Genomic DNA, 22,795 nt, shown 5'->3' with positions numbered 1-22,795 from the left:
TTTCAATACCTCGCATGGATGATTGTACTGACAAAATTGGTCAAGCTTAATTCATAACTCGTATCGATGTGCTTAAAGGATTTTGGCAAATACCCCTCATGGAAAAGGCTAAGGAAATCTCCGCGTTTGTTACACCAAAAGGCTTTTGTCAATACAAAGTGATGTCATTTGGGATGAAGAATGCGCCAGCTACTTTCCAGCATTTGATGAACTTTGTCATCAAAAAGATTGGTGGCTACGATAGTTACAACAATGTCTTATACCATCATGAATGGGGTGAATATTTGAAATCCATTAAAATGCTTTTTGACCACCTAACAGAGGCAAGGCTAAAGATCAACTTAGGAAAAAGTGAATTTGTGTGTGCACTTGCAAGATACTAAGGACATGTGATATGGAAAGGACAAGAGAGGCCAAACAACTTAAAAATCAAAGTGATCTTAGAATTCCCTATTCCTGAAAACAAAAAGACAATGCATTTCTATGTATGACTGGTTATTATAGGAAATTTTGTAAAATCTTTTCAACTGTAACAGAACCTCTTATCTGTTTGTTAAAGAAAAATTCAGTTTACTACAAGTAGTCTGATGATTTCAATAATTCCTATAATCAATTAAAATCCATATTAAGTAGTTGACCTTGTTCTGCTGGCCTCAAATTTAAAGAAGCCTTTTAAACTGGCTTTGGATGCAAGTGACAAACAAGTCTGTGGTGTGTTAATACCAGAAGATAGTAAAAGTATTTATGACCCAATATGTTATTTTTCAAAGAAATTTGTTGGTTCCCAGAAGAATTATTCTACCATAGAACAGGTGTTTCTAGCTGTATCTTGTCAATACAACACTTCAAAATTTATGCAAATTCTTCCGAGTCTCCACTATCTACAGTCATCATAATCCAATGGTATTTATTAATAAATGATGAAATGTAAAAACCAAAAAGTCCTTAGAAGGAGCTTACTTTTAAGCCATTATAATGTAGAAATTAGGCTTACAAAAGTCGCAAATGTGTGTGCTGTCACAGATAAAAACTAGTACGAGAGCATGCCTCTGGACATCCCATAGATTTAACCACAGAATTTTCGTTTTTTTATAATCAATTGTGTGCTTAGTTTGAAATTTTGTTCATTTCTTTTTAAGTCAAATAAGTTATAGCTATAGTACATATGCATATATAAGTAAAATTGTCTTCGAAGAAAAAGAAAGTAAACTTCCTTTCTTTCTTTTTTCTTCCTCTCCAGGTGGTAGGGAGAGATGTTACGATTTGTTAACTTAAAAATAATTAAGTTGACTATTGCCATTATGATAGCAGTAAGTTTGTGAGAATTATTGTCTTGTAAATATTGCATTTTTTGTGTATCAAAGTTTTGCCAATATATTTGTGGGGTTGTTTTCAGTAAATATAATTGTTTGTTTGTATTAATTATACTTGTTTGTGTTATTATTTCTTTTATTGTGGATATATTATAAACCCGGTTCATTACATCTACTGTACCAAATCTATCCGTAATAGGAGGTAAAGATTTGTTTTCTTATTTATAGATATTAGATTTAATATTATAATACTTTGAAATGAATCACTATATCATTTTGAAATGTGACAATTAATAAAAAGAAAGTTCATCAAACAAGATTAGAGTAATGAAAAATCATTAAGTAAGCTACTTACATGCAAAAAATTTTATCAATAGAAATATGTCAAAATCAGGCTTTAACTTACCGATCGCCTTTTAGATAAAATCTCAATTCATAATAAGTTGGAACACTATTATTTGGAGGATCCCATGTGCAATTCATGTTTTCCCAATTCTGAGAAATGCATGAAAAATTGGATACTTCTTTTGGTTTATCTGAAATAATAAGTAATAAATCATTACTTTAAATCTATTGATAAATATGAATTGAAGTGTATAAATACTTACAACCGACATGTACAACGTTGAGGCATACAGCTCGGTTTTTGCTGGAAGGGTCATCAATCGAATCGAGCAAACAATGGTAGACATAGCGACCCGGTGGATGTTTCTTAAAATAGAGTTTCAGCGTAGTTCTATTGACTATTTTATAAGCACTCTGAGGAATGGTGGTACCATTAACGGTAAACGATAGAGACGAGGCATTTTCTTTCCTATCCGGATTAAGAATACAGTATATCTCTAAAGCTGAACCATATTCCAACGTAATGTCTCCTTTAGGGAACGTATCTGTGAAATGTTTTGTCATGGTATGAAACAGCAACTTTTGACTATCTAAACTGTACAATCGAACCAATTTTTAACATAATTTGTTTTAAAATGAAGTGAATTTTGAAAATAAATAAATTACCATCTAAAGAACAATTCAATTCAATACAAATTTAGTGTGAAATACAAATAATAAAACTTACATCCAGGTGTGCTTAATCCTGGTCCACAAGTTAAATTTTCCGAAGTAGCTAAAGAAAAAACAGCATGATGCAGGAGGAAAACAACTAAGAAGCAGTAGTTTGTGACCTCCATACCACCTCCTCCTAGCAACCACCAACCTAGAATAATAGAATATAAGGCTGTTTATTTATACATTTAGTTATTAACACACTTATCTATATATTTATTAAATTATTTATTGTATTCATCTACTTATTAAAGTAAATTAGTATTTAGCTTAGAAATTGTAATAATAGTCTAATCAAACAATGGCTGAGTTCTAAGCTTGTTGTAAAAAATTTATTTTTATTCTGTTGCAAGGGATTTTTTTCTAAATAAATTATTCTCCACTATTTATTCATTTATTTAGGCCAAATTAATAATTCTTGTAAATATATTTAAAGTTCTTTTCCACTAGGAAGCATAAAGATCCTTGACATTATCCTTTGCATTTACATTTTACAATATATGTATCACATTATATGTTAAATAAATTCCAAGTGGATCGAAGTCACGATAGCTCAAGGGTAGAGCAGCAGCGTATCTAGCCAAAGGTCGTGGGTTCGAATCCTGCTCATGGCACTAGCTTTTTCATTTCAACCAAAAACCTTACATAAAGATTAATTGAAAGAATTTATTTGGTCAATCGGACCACGAATATAATGGATTTAATAAGTAAAATGAAGTATATTCTTAACTAAAGCTCTCCGTGGCCATTTCATTTGTCGCCGAGAATCGAATGCTAATTACACGACATTTGAAGGTTGAAGAGGGAAAATTCGAAAGGTAGGCTGAGATGGGAAGTTGGTGTCCGAGTGGATCGAAGTCACGATAGCTCATGGGGTAGAGCAGCGGCGTATTGAACCGAAGGTTGTGGGTTTGAATCCTTCTCTTGACACTTTTTCATTTCAACCAATACCTTACATAAAGATTAATTCATTAAAAAAAGTTATTTGGTCAATAGGACCACGAAATATAATGGTATTAATAATTATTCAGATATCGTGAGATGCGGTCGGGTGTGATGTAGGTTTCAGAAAAACATTTTCTTTATCGTGCCAACTGAAACCTGCCTTTTCTGAAACCTACATCACACCCGACCACATCTCACGATATCTGAATAACTATCGATTAACTGTCACTAATCTCTACACACACACACGGTATTAAATAAACTAACTGACTAATCTGAAATAAATCAGTGAATATATTAGGTCTGTAAATAATAGGGTATTTACATATGGTTTGAATTTCTATGCTAGTGGTTCTGGGTTCAAATCCCAGGGACCCAAGGAATTATTGAGAATAATTTGAAAAAAAAAAATTTTTATCATCCATGATACCATGATAAGCATTGCCATGTATAGTTGAAATTACTTTACTAATTAATCTAGCTCATTGGGTAGAAGTGAAAACTATATGAAAAAATAATGTTGTTTCTTTTAATCTTTCCTTAAGGAATTAATTTTATCATGAAATTTCTTGTTGAAGTCTGCAGGGTGATTAACTTTTACTAAGGTAGTTCCTGATCGTTTATGTCCATTCTCATTTTGCCAAATATAGTTTGGAGATCTAGGTGCTATATTTTCCAGATAGCATGACACCTAGACCACTAAGATATGAAATGACCATATTAAAAACCAGCAATATTAGACAAATCAGGACAAATGGAGGTTATCGAGCACAAATTTTTTATCTGTAGTCTAGTCGTTTCTGATCATTTTTGTCTAGCACATGAGTATCATCATTTAGTTAAGTGATGTGGGCATCATTTAGTCCAGTTAGCTGCTAACTCCCAACTGACAACTAAAAATAGCCCAGTGATCAAAGCCAGCAATGTTAGATATGGTAAACAGAGACTACTGATCAAACAGGTTTGAACCAACATCTATGGTGCAGTTGTTTCTGATCAGACGTTTATCTAGCTGTTTTGTCTGGCAGGTATGTTTCAGCATTTCACCACATTCAATTGGCTGCTCTGGATGTTACTTGGTCATTCATGTCCTTTTTTTTAGTTTGTCAAATTTAAAAAAAAGTTCTAACCAATGGTTAAGTCGGCATTGTTCTGTTGTCTTACGATGGATTATTTGTATTTTCAGTCCAGTCATTCAATGGGCAATATAACAATTTTTAAATTAGAAAAAAAAATTCCTACAAACTCACCATTTGAAGAGGGCAAAATGCCTAAATTTATGACTGACAAAGAAACAGACAATTTTAACTTATTAAAAACACATTTAAAAAAAAAATACTAATGCTCTTTAGTGATTAATTATAAATGTGAACTGGCAGGTCTATCTGTAAAAACTTCCATAGCACGTAGTTGCAAAAGTGAGCAAAAAGAAATAAAATTGTTTAGAAGAGAGTAAAGCTCAGAGGCGTACATCAAATCCTAATGACAGAAGAAGAAGAAAAATTGAATCATCCCATCTATTATAGCATTACTACACGCGTGAGCAAATGATGCAGGATGGAAGTAATCACAACTGCACCCCCATCATAAAATAGTTTGTAGTTAACCAAGATTTAAAATCTTCACTAAAGTACATTCTAATATTTAAACAAAAAATGATGTATTGACAGAATGTTTGCAAACAATATCAAAATCATCAATGAAATATATAAAAATTGGAAAAATAATGTATGCGTACTTTGAATATGCAGTAACTTCTAGGGTTTAACACAATGATTACGACTAAAATGTAGCCTTTCATAAAAGCAGTGTGTTGATACACAATTTAAATTAATTAAGCGTTTTACATGCAACCTTTAATTTTTAAAAATTCTTGTGAATACCAAGGAATATTTACAGAAAGGACAAAAATAAATATAATGTGAAAACGTGGTATGAAATAGACAAGTATGAAATGATTGTTTTTGTTAATTTTTTAACATTCTCATTCAAGGTGGTGGTTTTAAATATATGAAGTAAAATTATTCTTTTATTTTACATTTTCTTCTTTAATTTTATGGTAAGTTAGTACTTTTTTTAATATACTGAACATCAATATTTATGGGGTGGTTAAAATATACTGAATCAATTCAGGTAAACAATGAAACTATTTTAGGTAGGGTGAATAATTTCTTTATCGAAAATTCATTTAACTTTTCAAGTTCCTAAAAAAACCCACAACTGTGTTTGTTATCATAAAATAGCCCTTACAACTGCTTAAAAAACATTATCCTTAGAACATAATGGGACTTTTTAATAAAGCTCACATAAGTAGACATGAAACTAAACTATATTTAATTTTTCCTTTAAGTGATCTCTAAAACCGAGTTGTGAAGTTAGTGTCGCCCCTAAATATTTGTAAGTACATATTAACCACCTCTATACCTTCCCCCCCCCCAATGTCTATCTCTCTCTTCTTACTAATTTTCCTCCCCTTTTAAACACTACAATCTTGGAATTTTGAAATTGCAGAGATTAATTTTTATTCTAACAGCACAATACTTCTTTAATTCATTAATCATCCCTTGCAAGACACTTGGTTCAGTAGCAATGTCGATGGCATACAAGAAGTGTCAAAAAAGGAATATAATATAATTATATTATATATTTTNTATTATAATATATAATATTATGCCCCCCCCCCAAGGAGATTATGCAAACCATTAAGAAAAAGTGAAAAGAGAATTGGTGACACAACACATCCCTGTCTCACACCTCTGTTAGTCATGAAACGTTTGGTAACACTAATTCCTGTTCACACAGACTTTGTAACAGAATAAACGGACGGTTCTCTTGAATTTATTCGATATCCTTAAAGGGTGCGATTTACAGTAAAACGAATTTCAATTCACACAATCAAATGCAGATCTAAATCTATTTAAAAAATTTTAATTAAAGAAAACCTGCTGCTTTTGTTGCATTTTTAACTCTAGTACAGTACAAAATTTAAAATTTTCCTCAATTGTGGAACAACCCCAGAACCGAAACCAGCTTGAAACTTATTGATTACTTTATTATTTTTTGCCATATTTTACCCGTTAAAAAAACCAGATGAAAAATAATTTTGACCCAGTCCTTAAATGATGTATTTCTGTAATTTCCAATGTTTAGATCTCGTTTTTTATGGAGAGGGAAATATGAATTTGGTAAAACTTTCTAGGATATTACTTTATATACAGTAAGGAAAAGAAGTCTACATACACCCCTAAAAATTTTTAATATANTGTTGAACCCAGTATTATTTATGGATTGAAGAATGGATATTATCATTTTTTTAATTCAACAATGTTAAATAGATGTGTTTCTATGCAAAATAAGTTTGAATACACCTTTGGTTCAATCCCTTTTTAAAAATCGTAAAACATTCTTAAATCCTGTTATTTTAAAATTTAGTTAGTAATGCTTATGAATCAATTTGATAAATATTTTATTCTAATGGAGGTGCCAGTCAAAATTAGGTGGTTGATACACCGCATCTTGGAAAATTGTTACTTGAAAATGCAAAATTTTTTCACAAAAGTTGATCAACATACAAACTATCATCTGGAAACTAATGAAACTTTGGAAAGTAAGTACCGATCAGAGCTGCCAAAGAAGAAATTAGAGAGAATTCATGATAAAATGATTCTTCAAAATGTGAAATGTGAGTCTTCTACTAGTCGAATAATCTTCGAAGGGATAACATTCATGTAACACCTCAAACTGTTTGTAATACCATTAAAAGATGTGGTCCTTAATCTGCCTGTAAAAAGTCCTACATCAGTAAAATTAACATAAAAAAGAAAGTTGAATTGGCAAAATTGTATATAAACAAGCCTTCAACCTTTCGAGATAGTGTAATTTTTAGTGATGAGTGAAAATTTAATGTTTTCTGTTTTAATGGGAAATTTAGAGTGTAGGGAATAAAAAATGAAGCTATAAAATTAAAAAAGATATATGCGATGGTGAAGCATGGTGGGGTAGTGATAATGGTGTAATCATGGGTTGGTCAATTAAAAATTATTGTAAGGATGGGACAATATGTTTATTCATGCATTCTTAGATAAAATAAAAAGTGCAGTGCCCAGAAATTTAGACTTCTTGCAAATTGTTTTTCCAACAAAATAATGACCTTATATACATAATAAACATCGTGCTAAGAAAACAAAAGAGTGGTCACAAACCATGCCACTAAAAACATCATCATAATCAGCGGATTTTAACCCCATCAAACATTTCTGGGAAGAAATGAAGAGAAGACTGAAAACTTGCGGCATAAAAAAATAAACAACACCTGATTCAAAGAAGAATGGAAAAATCTGGTTTTGGTGTAACCAAAAAAAATAGTATCACTAAGGAAAAACCAATTTCGTGAAGTGGTCATCATAAGTAAAGGAGGCCCCACTGATTATTAATTTCACATGTTAATTAATTTGTCACAAGTTTTGCATTGTATGCAGACTTTTTGTTATGTGTTCTGTTAATTATAAACTTTCATGTTATTAAAACTTTAGAAACAGTTTTAAAAAAAAGTTTTCCATGTGAATTCGATACAAATTTATTGTTTAACGTTATATAAAAATTATTTTCCCAACTTTTTTTACCATTGATTTCAATCTCCACATGAATTACGGATGCTGTAAGCTGGCTATTTTTACTAACTGTAGGAATATTAATTTATTGCATAAATACTCAGAAAAAAAAACTCGTATTTTGTTGTTTATTTCAAACTATATGTATGTTTATCGTTACATTAATTACAACTTATTTATTTTAACGTAAACCAAATGAACCAAGATCTGAAGGTCAAGAGTTTAAATAAAAATTACTTAGTTATGATTGTTTGAAAGAAATTTCACCAAAACATCGGAAAATCGTTTAGTGATTGATTAAAATTTAATTAACAATCTATTTCCTAGTTCTGGTCTTAATAACGTGTATTACCTCCTCTAGCCATGCGAGAAGCCCTATAGTCTTAAGTCTCTTAGTCAACAAGTAAATAAGTGATCGGATCTCTTATAAAACAGAATCTCATTCTTCAACAGAACAGTTTGAAGCGGTTCAATGAAGACCCGACTCTTTATCATGGCCCATAAGTGTAATATGGGATTCATGTCAGAATAGGCTAATTCATTGTGCTAATACGATATCCTCCAATTAATGAATGACTTGTCCTACATGCGGTCAAGTATTATCATGCACTAACACAAAGTTGTCCCCAATAAATGGAGCTATTGGGGGCCACATCTTCCAGAAGAACTTCCTCAATCTTAGTGCAAAGATCCATTCTGAACGAAAATCAGTTTGGTAGGGGCAATGTCAATTTCTCCCCATAAATGTGACTGTCTTTGTAAAAGCTTTTCTCATGCATGGCACATGAAGCGATGTGTCCTCCACATCTTCTCCGCACACGGTCCCGGTCATATGATTGCCACAAACCAAACTGGCACTCATCTGTGAAGAGAACAGCACGCCATCGTTTAAGTGTCCAAGTGTGCTGCTGATTTGCAAAGTCTCCTTTCTACTTGATGCCTCTCTGTAAAGAACCTAATTCGGGACATCTAGAGACTAGGCTATTATCACAAAGCCTTCACTTTTGTAGTGCTCACCCTTACATTTCAGACCGTTTGGAGTTGACTACTTTGTAATATCCCTTATTCCAATTATTCCTAAATATTTTATTTTAAAAGCTTTTCCCCTTGTACCGACTTCCCAATATAAGGACTTTAACAACATCCTTCATTCCCACCATTGTTAAATCCCTCCTAGGCCTCCCACCAGGGTATATAAAAGGGTTGATTGTAATATTTGATGAGTCTGTTTCCCGTAAACCCTCCACTCCTGTAGTTATTAATTTTTAATACAGAAGTTAATTTTTCGTCTGCCTACAGTCTACTTCTACCCCAGTCTCCACACCTTAATCCTGACATTGGTTATCACAACTTATTGAGGAAGCTTTTAAATGACAATTCCTTAGTATGCTAAGAGCAATAAAACTATCATACATCGCAGTTCTCCCTGAGCCAGACTTTCTTTGGCCCTAAACTGCTATAAAACCATCTTTTTAAGAAAAAATAAGGAAGAGTAACACTATAAATGTAAACAAGTAATTAATGTTGGGTTTATGTTTCAAGTCAACTACAGTGACAAATTTAACGCATCAATCAATTTATTTAGTTTACAATTAAATCCACTATCTTTAAACATTAGTTATTGGTAATTAGAGCTATAGTAGTCAAAATAAACAATAAATAATGCTTTGTTTACTTCCTTTGTTTAATTTTGTACTGATAAATCCCATTTGCACAGAAAGTAGCATTACACCCTGCCATTCTACGCCTAAAGATCGCTTTCGGTTAATCTTTTTCGTTCGTTGATTTCATATGATATCATTCTTATTCTTACTCTTTTAATGGTCCCAGTCAGCTATTTTAGAGAATATGACAGTATCAGGGTCAAAAAATTATTAGAGGAAAGATACAGCCAAAGATATTGAATATAAATCACTCTATGATAGAAAGTGTTCTTTGGCGCTTCAGAAAAACAGGGCTTCACACTATAAGGTCAGGACAGGGTCGACCTAGGTCTCCAGATGAGACAGACAATAGTTTCAACCATCATCAGGCTCTACGAAACCACCGCATTACAGGAAATGTGATAAGAAATCTGATAAGGTAGGTCCGAAATGTTTTGATTTCCTCTAAGACTGTATGAAGAAGACTCAATGAAAATAACCTCATGGCCCGACATCCAGCTCGTGGACCTCTTCTTACCATAGCTCAGAAAATGGCCAGGTTTCAAGTTGCATTGGAACATGGAAGATTGTGAATGAGTTCTCTTTAAAGATGAGATGAGAGTTGGCCTCAAATCTTCAGATGGGCCTAATTTCATATGGAGACAGTCAGGGAAAAGGTATGTCCCATTCCATAAGTTTCCTCAGGTCATTGATGTTCTGGGGGTGGCATTTCCTTGGACGCTTGTACCGAATCGGTTGTTGTGCAAGTATTATTGCTAATGCCAGGCCCCATAGAGCACATATTGTGGATGGAATTGGCTGCTTGGTATGGCCAGCTCGAAGTCCAGATTTGGACCCAATCAAACACATTTGGGACCAACTTAAACGAGTATGATGGCGAAACCCAGGGCCTAACACCCCAGAAGAGTTGGTAACGGCTGTTCTTGATAAATGGAAAAGAATTTCTCAGAATTTTATCAGAAATCTTTTACAATAACAAGGAATGCAAAGGCATTTAACAGACACAATTCGTGCCTGAGGTGGAAATACTCGGTATTAAAGTGGACAAACAAGTTTTGTTTTACATTTTTATTTTGTCCATCAGTGTATTAACCAATGGTGATTCTTTAAATTGTGAAATGTGAGTCTTCTACTAGTGCCCTAAATCTTCAAAAGGATGACATTCGTGTTAACACCTCAAACGGTTCTTAATACCATTAAAACATGTAGTCTTTAATCTGCCCATACAAAGCCCTACATCAGTAAAGTTAACATAAAAAAGAAAGTTGAATTTGAAAAAAAGCCTTCAACCTTTTGAGATAGTGTAATTTTTAATGTTGAGTTAAAATTTAATGTTTTCTGTTTTAATGGGAATGATAACACCTAGTTATTATAGAAAATAAATGAATAAAAGTGTCCTGTTTTTTATCTGTGAGTGTAGAAAAGGGTTAGTTACAAAATGAAATTAAAGAAGAAAATCCTAAACCAAGAGTATGAATAATTTTTTGTATTGCATTTTATATGGTCAAACAAAGATGTCAAGCACATTTGTGCATAATGTTGTGCAAAAACAATACATTTACAGATGTTCTTACTGTGAATTGACAGTCCGTTCACGTCACTCGGGAACATTTATTCCGAAATTTCAAATCAGGCCGCTTTGTCAAAAAAGGAAGGCTGTAATTTTTGGGGGGAAAAAGAAAAACAACAAAAAGGGGGCGAGATGTGCACGCGCGTCGACATGAACTGCATCGGAACAGTTTTGCGATCAGAACAAAGGTCTGTAATCTCTTGATTTAACGAGCGGAGAAGGCAATAAATTTTCATCCATACAATCTTAAGAATTATCCTTAACAATTAAAAAGAAGAGAAAAAAAAGGAGAGAGGAAAAAAACGCTTTTATCTCGACCGTTCGCCGGGGCAGAGCGAGATAAACACAACGAACGTCAATATTAAAAACTGGGGGAAAAAATGCAACGGGCGACCCGTGCAATCGTCGGCATTCCGTTAGGAACAATATTCGTAGATTCGAATAACAAATTATACTGTCTAGGCAAAAAAAAATATATCGACTTTTTATGGGGAGAACGGGCGATTATCATAAAATGGATAATAAAATAAAAAGGAAGACGTTAAAGAACGAAGGAAATTATTCAATTTAAAGTACACAAATAATATTTCCTTGTAACATTTCAAGAATCGTTCAACCTATCGAATCGTTCTTATTGAAATATGGAAATTGTTATGTATACCAGGGTCGCAATCACAACAATGGACCGATCTCTTTCTCGTTTTTATCTTTAAAAAAATATATATATCTCGAAATCCCTGGCAGGACGTTAAAACAAAAAATCTGATCTCTCGAAATTAAATGAACAAAAACGTAAACAAAAGTTAATTCAATTTGATGGGAAACAAAACGACAGATTTTGGTTATATCGTGACCGAAGTTTTTTTTTAATAGAATTTAATTGCCGTCCAAAAGGCGAGAACGGATTTTTTTTGGTAGGAAAATCGGATTTGGAACGCTCGGCCCTTTTTTTGTTCAATTTAAAGGACGTATTGGTGAACGTTGGGGATTTCTCCACTGGCACGACTCGGGCCGTGCGGTCGGTGTCTTTCCACGGGAAAACGGAACTCAACCACTTACCTTTAATAATTTAAGTGCACTATCCAACATAATGTCACGCGTAATTGGCGACCGTCGGCCTTTTACAACTCGTGGAGACTCTGGGAAGAGTTTCGATGGCCCAATCCGAGGGTTAATTTCTCATTTGTCCAATTCTCAAATAGTCAAATGGCGTCATTACATCTTTTAACCAGAAACGCAGTGTTGCCCGGACGCGTCTATCCTCCCCTCCGACGACGACTCGAAATCGACGAGGTGCAAAACTATAAAATTACCATCAGAAATTCAATTTAAAAATCATAAAAGCTCAGTTTTTGAAATTAACATTATATATTTATTATTTAAACTAATTCTGGCAAACACTTTCAAATGAAAGAAAGTGTAAAAGTACGGCGCCCCCCCCCATCGACACAAAATGCGCCATTTTTCGATTCCGTCCGACAGGCGATATCTCAAAACAAACATTTCATCAAACATATATACAAAATATTCACAAAGTGCTAAGAAGCTTTGTTTTTCGTTTGTTTTTATTTGCTTAGCTTTTCACACTGGTATGATAGGACGCTTCGGACATCTCCATAGACCCGGCGGTCGTGGGTTCAATTCCCGCCCTCGCATTTTTTTCACGATACCCTTCCCCCTCCAAAAAAAAACATAACATATTGTCTGTCATTGGCTAATATGCATAGAACATAAAGCCATAAAAAAAAAAAAAATCCGCCCAATTGATTTTTTATCATTTTCTCCTTAAAGAAAATTGTTCCCTTAATTTGTCTCATTGTTTTTACCAATAAACATTTATTTATGCAATGTTTTAAATTTTGAATATCAATTAGGGGTAAATACCCTTAATCCTTTATCCGAAACAAGGATTAAGGATTTTTCCATATTTACTTTTTACGGAATTTAAGATGTTTATTCAGTCTCATTTGTAATCTGAAGCAATAAACTGTTTAGTTTTCAGCTTTGCTTTCTTAACTTCAATTTTTAAACTTAAAAACGCCACTTAATGGTGAGGATGTTCCATCAGGTATGCGGCTATTGCCATCGGAGTTCCCTGAAAAACACTGCGAGACGCTGTAAGATGTTTTCGAGAAACTGGGTCCTGCCGAGGCATCTTTGAGATGTAATTAAGGCAAGAGGATGATATTGAAAAGTTAATTAAATATCTAAAACAAAAATAAAACAAATTTTACCTGTCCATCTTTTTTTTAATTAATTTTAATTGTTTTTCCTTAGCAATTTTTTTTTTTTTGCTTTTGAAGAGAAAGAATCAATTATTAAACACTAAAAAACGTGAAACTTTGATTAATATATAAAAATATATATACAAATCATGTTATATTACAAGTGGGTGGAATTTTTTGCCTGTCAGTGTATTTTGTTTTTCCTGCCCTGATAATAACATGACAAGATTTATATAATATACAGTTATGAAAAGAAAAATGTAAATAACCTGATTATTATCAGAAACATACACACCCAAATGAAATATAAGGAATGGATCTATTGTTATTTTTTCACCCCAGCCCACAGCTTGGCAATTAACTTTTTTACATATTTCTTTATCATAATAGATAGATATACTGAGAAACAAAAAAGTGACCACCCTTATTTTTAATTGTATCTTAGACAATCCTCCATTGATTATCTTACCACAATATTTGGTCCATTTTAAAGGTTTAGAAGTAAATAAAACAGATAAAATCTCACACTTGTGTTTACAATTGGATTTCGTAATCTTTGAATAGTCAATCTCTTTTTGTTCGTTTTTATGTAAAGCTACTTGAATTTATTTTAATTTTTAACTATTTGAATTTAAAAGGGTTAATTGGAAATTTAAAAAAGTTAATATTTAGTTAAAAATGGTTAATTTGAAATTAAAAAATGTTTATATAAATTATAAATGGTAACTTTCGTATTAAAAAAAGATTAATATGTATGTATGAAGTTAAAAAGGGTTAACTTGAAATTAAAAAATGTTAATATAAAGTTTTAAATGGTCATTTTCATATTAAAAAACGTTAATCTGAAGTTAAAAAAGGTTAATTTGACATTTAAAAAAAGGTTAATATGAAATTATAAATGGTAACTTTCGTATTAAACAAAAGATAATAAGATAATATGTATATATGAAGTTAAAAAGAGTTAATTTGAAATTTAAAAATGTTAATATAAAGTTTTAAATGGTCATTTTCTTGTTAAATAAAGTTAATATGAAGTTAAAAAGGGTAAATTTGACATTTAAAAAAAGGTTAATATGAAGTTTTAAATGGTAACTTTCATAGTAAAAAAGATTATTACATATTTCAATTAATTATTCTTTTTAATTTCAACCAAAACCTTACATAAAAAGAATAATCAATTGAATGAAGTAATTTGGTCAATTAGACCACTAAACATAATGGAATTAATATGTATGAAGCTAAAAAGGGTTACTATCATATTAAAAAAATATTAGTATGTATATATGAAGGTAAAAAGGGCTAATTTGAGATGAAGATGGGTTAATTTACTCCAAAAAAAAGGGTTAATTTCAAATTAAAAATGGTTAATTTGACAGAATAAAATATATAGTGCATATAATAAATATATAGTGCATAGTTATATATTTATACGACTTATAAAAGATAAATTAAAAGCAGGCAGGCATAGGTTTCATGTCATACAAAACAGTCTCATAAAGGAAAAAATACAAATTGAAATTTCCAGGTATTTCAATTAGAGTGAAGGAAGTTGATAACTATGATGTAAATATTTATAAAATAAATAAAGATTATTGCTTCAACAGTACTGCTACAGTCATGTTCATTTTGGGATGTCTAAATTTCATTTTTTGTGTGTATATTGTATTCTATTTTATATTTCCGTAATAATTATTCCAATTAATTATTTTTTTTAATCTTAGGTTTTTGGTTGGGTTGAAATATTAGTGTCACGAAGGGGATTCGAACCCATGCCGTTCTCCTCAATACACTGCTTCTCTAACCACTTGAGCTATTGTGACTTCGATCCCCTCGGACAACCTCATCTCAATCAAAAACCTTAGATAACAAGTACAATTCATTGGAATAATTAATATTGTCAATTATGACCACTAAGCAAATATGGATTAATTTAATAATTAAAATGAAGTAATTACTTCACTAATAGCTCCCCGTGGCCACTTCATAAATCACTGAGAATCTAATCCTAATTGCACATTTGAAAATATGGTAAAAAGAGGGAAAATTCGAACGGTTGTAGGTTGAGATGAGGCGTTGGTGTCCCGGTGGACCGAAGTCTCAATAGCTCAAGTGGTTAGAGAAGCGGCGCAGCGTATTTAGCCCAAGGTCGTGGGTTCGAATCACATTCATGACACTTTTTCATTTCAACCAAAAACCTTAGATAAAAAGTATTTAGAGGAGTATCTGGAGTATTTATTAACTTGACCATATGTTAAACATCCATCAACAAATTATATCACAAAATTTGACCATAAAATTTATTAATTACATTAAAATTCAGGATATTCTTCTCTTGTATTGAACATATATTAGTTTGTAAGTTTTATATTTAAAAAAAAAATTTTTAACTTGGTTTCTTGCATCAAAACATTAATATATAATGAATTGATATTTTATGCAAAGTATGGTTGAGTTGATAAATTAGTCACAAGCGGGACTCGAACCGAATTCCGGATCAGTACCCCGGCGCTTATACCGTTTTCACCAAGGTTGCACAAGTGGTAAAAGCGCCGGGATACTGATCCAAAATTGGTTCAAGTCCCACACGTGACACTAATTTTTCAACTCAAACATACTTTGTACAAAACATAATAATTCAATTGCTCTGTTTAATAGGACCAAGTAAAACATAGGTATAACTTAATTTATATGTATAAGCATGTACATATTTTGACTTTTTTAATACATAAAAATCCCTAACTGTAACCAACTATTTTTTTTTCACGACCGTTTAACTACTTCTAATTTGATTAATTAGTGAATTAGTTAGTTTTCAACTTATGCAGTCTCAAAGCTGTGTGCTGTGGATTTGTACAAAAGATAAATTTCTTATAAATTTATTTTTTGTACACAACAACGTTGATTTTTCAGAATTTCATCAAAATAGGACCAGATATCACTTTGTACGAGATCTGATTTATAGACAATAAATTATATGGAATAATTTTAATAACCAGAACGTTTATGTTGTTATTTTGTGGTTTGCAATTGATAAGGTTATATAATTGCAGTTGTGCCAAGGAGACAGAAGAAAGGTGAAATATATGTTAATTAAAAATTAAAACCATTTGTTAAAATATCAATCGAGTTTATTTCTAAGTAATTAGGATAATTTTTTAAAATGAAAAATAACCCGCATGAATATAAAATGCTGTTGAATATTTAAAAAATATCGTGGGTGTCGCTGGTCGCCTCAAACTATCGATGTTTCCGACCCGTGTCGATCCTAACCGCTGGTCCCAATCTCCTCGCTTCCATACACACGTCCGTCATCGTGTCTCTTACACTGTATAGTGTTAGAAAGTACATCGGAAAACATCCCGGCTTTACAGCTGTAGACGTAAGTGTGATTCGTTTCTATGTTGAAATCGTATTCGGACGCTTTATTAAATTATGCATTTGAGACTCTGCATAAATGTTGTCTCGTGTCACGGACTGGACGTTAATTAACCTACGACACCTCATGACCGGACGCACTGCCATATCGGAGTTTTCTTTTCTTAACTCATTCTCTTACAAAAACAACAACGCACAGTCATCTCTTTAAATGTAGCAAATATTAGATTTTGTACTTTTTAACGTTTTCCTACTAAAACCTACTAACAGCAACATGTAACCTTACTACTGAATAAAAAACAGGTTTCAAGTGAGGGTGACTGCTGTTGACGAACTAATTTCGGGTCGAATTCGTATTTTGTAAACCCTAGAACGAATTCGTTTCAAGTCAAGTAACTAGACGAACCGTATGTTTTTCGAATGTTCCAAAGTTTTAGTATGCTATTGAATGGACTCGAACGTTAGATAGCAAAACTACACCGTAACTGATCATTTATGCTTTATGCGTGTTTGCGTTTGGAACCGCAGGCTCAATGTTTCAAATGCTTCAGATTGATCTGATGGTAGCGAGTATTGTCACACGCTCAGTATTCTCCGAAAGTAAGAAAACCGCATCTGCACTTTTGGTGATTTTAGTCACGATGACAGGTTGTGATTGATTTTGTAAGTTTTACCAATAAAATTAAATTGAGATTTACATGGATTGACGAACTAACCTAGACTCCGTGAAAGACACCAACAGACAAGAATAACTGACTAGACTCAAGAATGACTGACAAATTTGTTAACAATTTTGTTCTTGTTTCGAAGTACCCAGCCCTGAAAATGATAAGCATTGTTTTAAACAATTAGGTGTAATTTGTTCGTTCTGTCAGAAGTGTTTTGGAATTTTGCCATTCAGACCTATTAACATATCGACTCATTGGATGATGGGTATCGACAAAATTAGAGGTTTATTGGCTCATGGATTACACACAGAAATCTCAATCTGAAGTTATATAGACCGTCTTTTATTACCATGATCTGGTCTATCCTGGCTGGTTTGGTATGATAGACATACGGTCTGTCACTGTTTACACAACACTGAAGATGGCGAAATGCCAATATGCGCCTGACAGACTGACACAGTGAGTGCAAGTGGACCGGGATGGAACTTTGTCAGATACATTTTGATATTTCTCTATTCAGACCCAACACTGAAGATAGTGAAATACTGAAATGTTTCTAGTATAGCAACACGGTGAGGATAGGTGGATCAGGATCATCAGTTATGACCAAATGAACTGGTTTATCACACCACAGCGACGTTTCACGATGTGAATTTATAGCCCGGTTGTTCTGACAATCGTGGTCTATCTATCTTCGCTGGTTTAGTATGTTGGATGGTTTTTTCTTTTTCTTCATTTTTAAACGAGGGTTCACAACAGCAGAGGTCGTATCAACCCTCAGGGTGCTGGTGTTTAAAAAAAAAAACCCTGCCCGTTTGAAAGTATGCCAGGTTCGAGCATGCTGCTCCATTTGAACCTGGGACCTTTACTTACAGTGATTAAGCGCTGTGTCTTAACTGTTGCAGCCACTGACGCCGACGTCCCCCAAAAATATTTGTTTAACATGTAGTTTAGTCATGTCCTTTTTTTATTTATTTATTTATTTAATTTTTTGCTTATCATCATGATGATTGATGGGTCAGTAATCTCACAAATATTTAGATCTGAAGGTAATAAAATTCAAATTTAACACATTCGTTAATTGAAGAAAGTCAATCTCATACTTTGGGAGTGGTATTATAAATCCAAGGTGACCACAGCTTTGGCTGTTTTGAATATTTTTTTAAATTTTTTTGTTATTTGAATATTAATTGAAAGAATATATCGTGTTTAACACTGTTACACTAATTTGTGAGATTTCATTTTAAGGACTGAGTGGGGTGATGAACTTCTTGTAGTTTTGTTATTTATTTATTTTTTCATGTGACTGACCAAAATATGGAGGATACTTCTCTTAGGGTAGTTAAAACATTTACAAACTTCCATTTAATATTTATTGTTGATATTTTAGAATGGCCAAAGTTAAACCAGACAAGAAAAACAAGTCTGCTATTAATGAGGTGGTTACTCGTGAGTACACCATCAACCTCCACAAAAGGCTTCACGGGATCGGATTTAAAAAGCGTGCCCCTCGTGCTATCAAAGAAATAAGGAAATTTGCTGTCAAACAGATGGGAACTCCAGACGTGCGTATAGACACTCACCTCAACAAACAAGTCTGGAGTAAAGGAATTAGGTACATTTTTTGTTTTATTTTGTTTAATAATGGTCATTTCCGCTTGATATGCTTCATTCTTTTTTATTATTATTATTATTGTGAATTTTTATTGAATTCTACAGTCTTCAAGGACTTTCAACAGCAGGCATCAGCTGACATAGATCATAATGCTTAAGAAAATTATTATTTTAAAAAAAGTAGTTACACCCATGAGTGCACATTGAATGTGTTAATGCCTGGTTGAATGATTAATTTTAGGTGTAAAATAATAGAAAAATTAAATTCACCCAGTTTATTGTAAATACAATATAAGTGGTGTAAATACTGTAAATTTAAATTTTGTCGTATTTCATTTTGGTATGAATAGTTAGTTAATGATGAATTTTTTAAAGAATATTTCTTTCAATTGAGTTTAAAAAAAAGTAAGTTTAACCTTTTTGCCTTGTTGGAATATTTTGTTTATCCAAACTAACACTTATATTATTTGTTTTACAAAATGGCCAATGTGTTTTTTCTTCTACATTTCAGAAATGTTCCTTACCGTGTTCGAGTACGATTGGCCAGGAGGAGGAATGACGATGAAGATTCTCCCAACAAATTGTATACACTTGTCACCTATGTCCCTGTCGCATCTTTTAAACAATTACAAACAAAAAATGTCGATTCTAACCAAGAATAGGGGTGAATAGAGAGTTTCTTTTAATCGTTGACTGTTTTTATTGAATATTCCTCTTCCCCCAAATGTAAAATAAACTGTAAACTGATGGTTGGAACCATCTGTTTACTCAATTTTAAACAATTTTTTTGTGTGTAATAAATATGAAAAAAGTTGTGATGTTTGGTTGGAAAGTGAGAATTTCTGTTTGGGGTCAGCAAGGAAAGGAAATGAACTGAACTCAACTTTTGATGTATTCCATCTCATTGTAGTTCTAACCAACTCAATGTATATTATTTGTGCGATGATGAGTTTGTGGGGCATGATGTGGCACTTATTAGCAATGACTGTTTAATAAGATATGCTGTGAATGCCATCGGAGTTCCTTTCAAATTGAATCTTTATGAAACTTGGTCTTACCATAAGGCAAGGTTTTGGGCACGAGTATGCGATACATAAAGCTCCGAAATGTTTGAGGAGTACAAATCTCTATACGAACTGCTTGAAGATCAGATGAATATGAGTAACAACTTTTTGCTCTGTCAGAGGACCTGAATTCAAAACTTCTCTTTGCCTGAGAATGGTCTTCAGTTCAGTGGTTTGCGGTATTTTTTGCATATTCGATTTACAATCTCCAGGTAATTGTTCAAATGAGTGGAGAAGACAAAAGGAAAAATATTCAGTGTTTTCCTCAGAGCCGACAATTCGAGGTCTTCGATTGTTTTGGACAATTCAAGGGATCATAATACAGAATTGGTTGTTAGTGGAGGGTATATGATAACTGCTCGCTATGGGTATGGTATTTGCAAATATCTTTTCAATTAATTAAGGCTTTGGTTGAGATAAAAAAGACCCAGAGATGAACAACTTGTTATAAAACTGATTAATAAATTGAATTATGCCAAATATAATGTCTTAATAAATCCATTAGAGTTCGTGGTCCGATTGACCAAATAACTTTTTTCAATTAATTAATCTTTTTGTAAGGTATTGGTTGAGATAAAAAAAAGGCAATGTCACAAGCGGGATTCGAACCCACAATCTTCGCTAAATATGCCGCTGCTCTACCACTTGAACTGTCGTGACTGATCCACTCTGAGACCGACTTCCCATCTCAACCCCACCTTTTTGAATTTTCCCTCCTTTTTGCCATTTTTCAAATGTAGTGTAATCTATTTGATTCTCAGCGACAAATGACAAAAAGGTGGGGTTGAGATGGGAACAAAGCAATGGAGAACGAGAAAACATTTGATTCATCCATTGAATATGAAAAGGGTATCACTTGGACCATTCTATTGTCTGTATGACTTTTCTCTTGGCATCCCTATTGCCATGTATCAATGGAGCTCAATGGAGATTTCCATTACGGAATTTCCGTCCAGTCTGTCGCTGGCTGTGTGTTTTGAATGTAAGCTTGTGCAACAGAAACTTCTGTCACATTCTGTCTAATGAGGTGCCGGCCTAAATCATTATTAATTAATCTCACCTTTTGTTTGCAAGTTATAGTGCCACTATCTTAAGATGTTGGGGATGATTATTATGAAGAGATGGTATGGGATGGTGTCTATGAGGATTAGAGCTTGACTACTGAATTCTTTTTCTCGTTTTCTGAGTATGAATTCCTTTGTGGCAACATGTTTTATGAAGGGAATATTAAAAAAAAAATTAAGTTAATTTTGTATAAGGGTGTTTCAACTACAATACTATCCTCGTGATGCCAGTGTTTTTGAAAAAAATGTAAGTATGTTGGGTTTGAATTTACCTTACATTGTTGAGCGCCCGCTTTTAAAACGCCGTAACCGTTGCAGACACTGATGCCTTGCATGAACAATGCTCATACCAGATATGAAATCTTTGCACATCCAGTCTATTTTCTTGATCTTTATCCATACAATATTAACTTGGAGTAATGGATGTCATTAATGTTGGGACCGCAAATTGGTTGGGTTAGGCTAGGCAGTAGGGTTGAGCCTAGTACACACTGGGAATCTTTGTTTGGACTCTGTCGCAGACTCCTCGCCCCGCAACATTGTCGTTCTGGAAATCATGTCCATTTAAGATGGGATTCAAAAAATATTAAAATGCAACACACCAGATTCAAGATTTATTGTTGCGAAGCTTCTCCGATGCAAGGAAATGAATCCCAGACACAGCTCTGCGACAGAGCCCAAAAAAGAATCCCAGTGCGCACTAGGCATTAGGGAGAGGTTGGGTTAGTAGGATATTTAGGTTACACAGGGTCCATGATTGTTTTTCCAGGAAGTGAAGACAATATGTGAATGTGAAGTGTTTTTTTCCCATGTGCCTGGACAACTTTATTTGCAGGATTGTTGTTAATTAATCATAGCATAAAAAAGGGCTTGTTTCATTCCATGTCTCAACAAAAACTTTGTTGTTGATAAATGTGTATGAAATATGATAAATAGTTCTAATAAAATATATTTTATATGTTGGTCAATTTTTTCATTTACTTACTATTAAAAGAAATAAAAAATTTTCATGTGTGATGATCCATCAGAGAAGTTCGCTTGCATTAACATCACTGTGCATTGGGATCATAGAGACAATGAGAGGGCAGATTTTGGCCAAAAAAGGAGCCAATATGGATTCTCTAGGCCCCAAACCCCCTTGTTACAGAAAAGCATACATCCATAAATGGATCCTTAATGAGTCCCAAAACCTGGTGGAACAATACCCCTGGCATAGAAGGGCCATTCGCAAGACTTACAAAGGAATTACTGGAGGCCAACCGCAACAGAATCAAGATATCTGGTTATATTCCTGACAAGGCAGTGCCGCCTAAAAGGCACAACTGGAAGTACATACAGAAGAAACACTGCCAAGAAGAAGAGGAAACCACAGAAGACATTTTATCTTTCTGTGAGGTTTATGTAGGAGGCTAAGGATCTGCTGGCAAGTCATGGAGGTCGATTAACAACCTGAAGCTAGCCAGTGATTTATAAAATTAGAGGAGCACAATAGATTTATACAGGTCTCGGTGCAGAAGGACTTGTGGCCACCTCTTTTATCCCTCTCCTTATCCACTAATAATACGTCCTACCCTAAAAAATGAGAGCGTTGAACAAATCTGGTCCAGTCATCCTGTCCTGTGCT

At 33.2% G+C, this 22,795-nt stretch overlaps 2 protein-coding genes across 3 annotated transcripts in view; one reads left to right on the top strand and one right to left on the bottom strand.

The window, feature by feature from the left end:
• Positions 1-12,393, bottom strand: part of LOC106671087 (cytokine receptor) — a 31,078-nt gene extending 18,685 nt beyond the window's left edge. The window contains exons 1-4 of one of the 2 annotated variants that reach the window (XM_014401900.2): positions 12,221-12,393; positions 2,386-2,523; positions 1,922-2,203; positions 1,720-1,849 (exon numbers count right to left, since the gene is read on the bottom strand). In XM_014401900.2, the coding sequence (XP_014257386.1) occupies positions 1,720-1,849; positions 1,922-2,203; positions 2,386-2,497 (524 nt within the window). In that variant the 5' untranslated portion in view covers positions 2,498-2,523; positions 12,221-12,393. Of the gene's footprint in view, positions 1-1,719; positions 1,850-1,921; positions 2,204-2,385; positions 2,524-11,165; positions 11,314-12,220 lie in introns of those variants that run through there. The other variant, XM_014401899.2, reaches the window with a different exon arrangement.
• A 4,253-nt stretch (positions 12,394-16,646) lies between these two features.
• LOC106671109 (60S ribosomal protein L31) lies at positions 16,647-19,730 on the top strand. The gene is made up of 3 exons (XM_014401937.2): positions 16,647-16,765; positions 18,820-19,044; positions 19,555-19,730. The coding sequence occupies exons 2-3, from the start codon at positions 18,821-18,823 to the stop codon at positions 19,703-19,705; spliced, it is 375 nt and encodes a 124-aa protein (XP_014257423.1). The 5' UTR covers positions 16,647-16,765; position 18,820; the 3' UTR covers positions 19,706-19,730.
• The last annotated feature ends 3,065 nt before the right edge of the window (positions 19,731-22,795 follow it).

The sequence above is a fragment of the Cimex lectularius genome, unplaced genomic scaffold (genome assembly GCF_000648675.2).
Source record: "Cimex lectularius strain Harlan isolate CLEC.00 unplaced genomic scaffold, Clec_2.1 scaffold214, whole genome shotgun sequence".
NCBI lineage: Eukaryota > Metazoa > Arthropoda > Insecta > Hemiptera > Cimicidae > Cimex > Cimex lectularius.
This window is presented reverse-complemented; position numbering and strand designations above follow the sequence as displayed.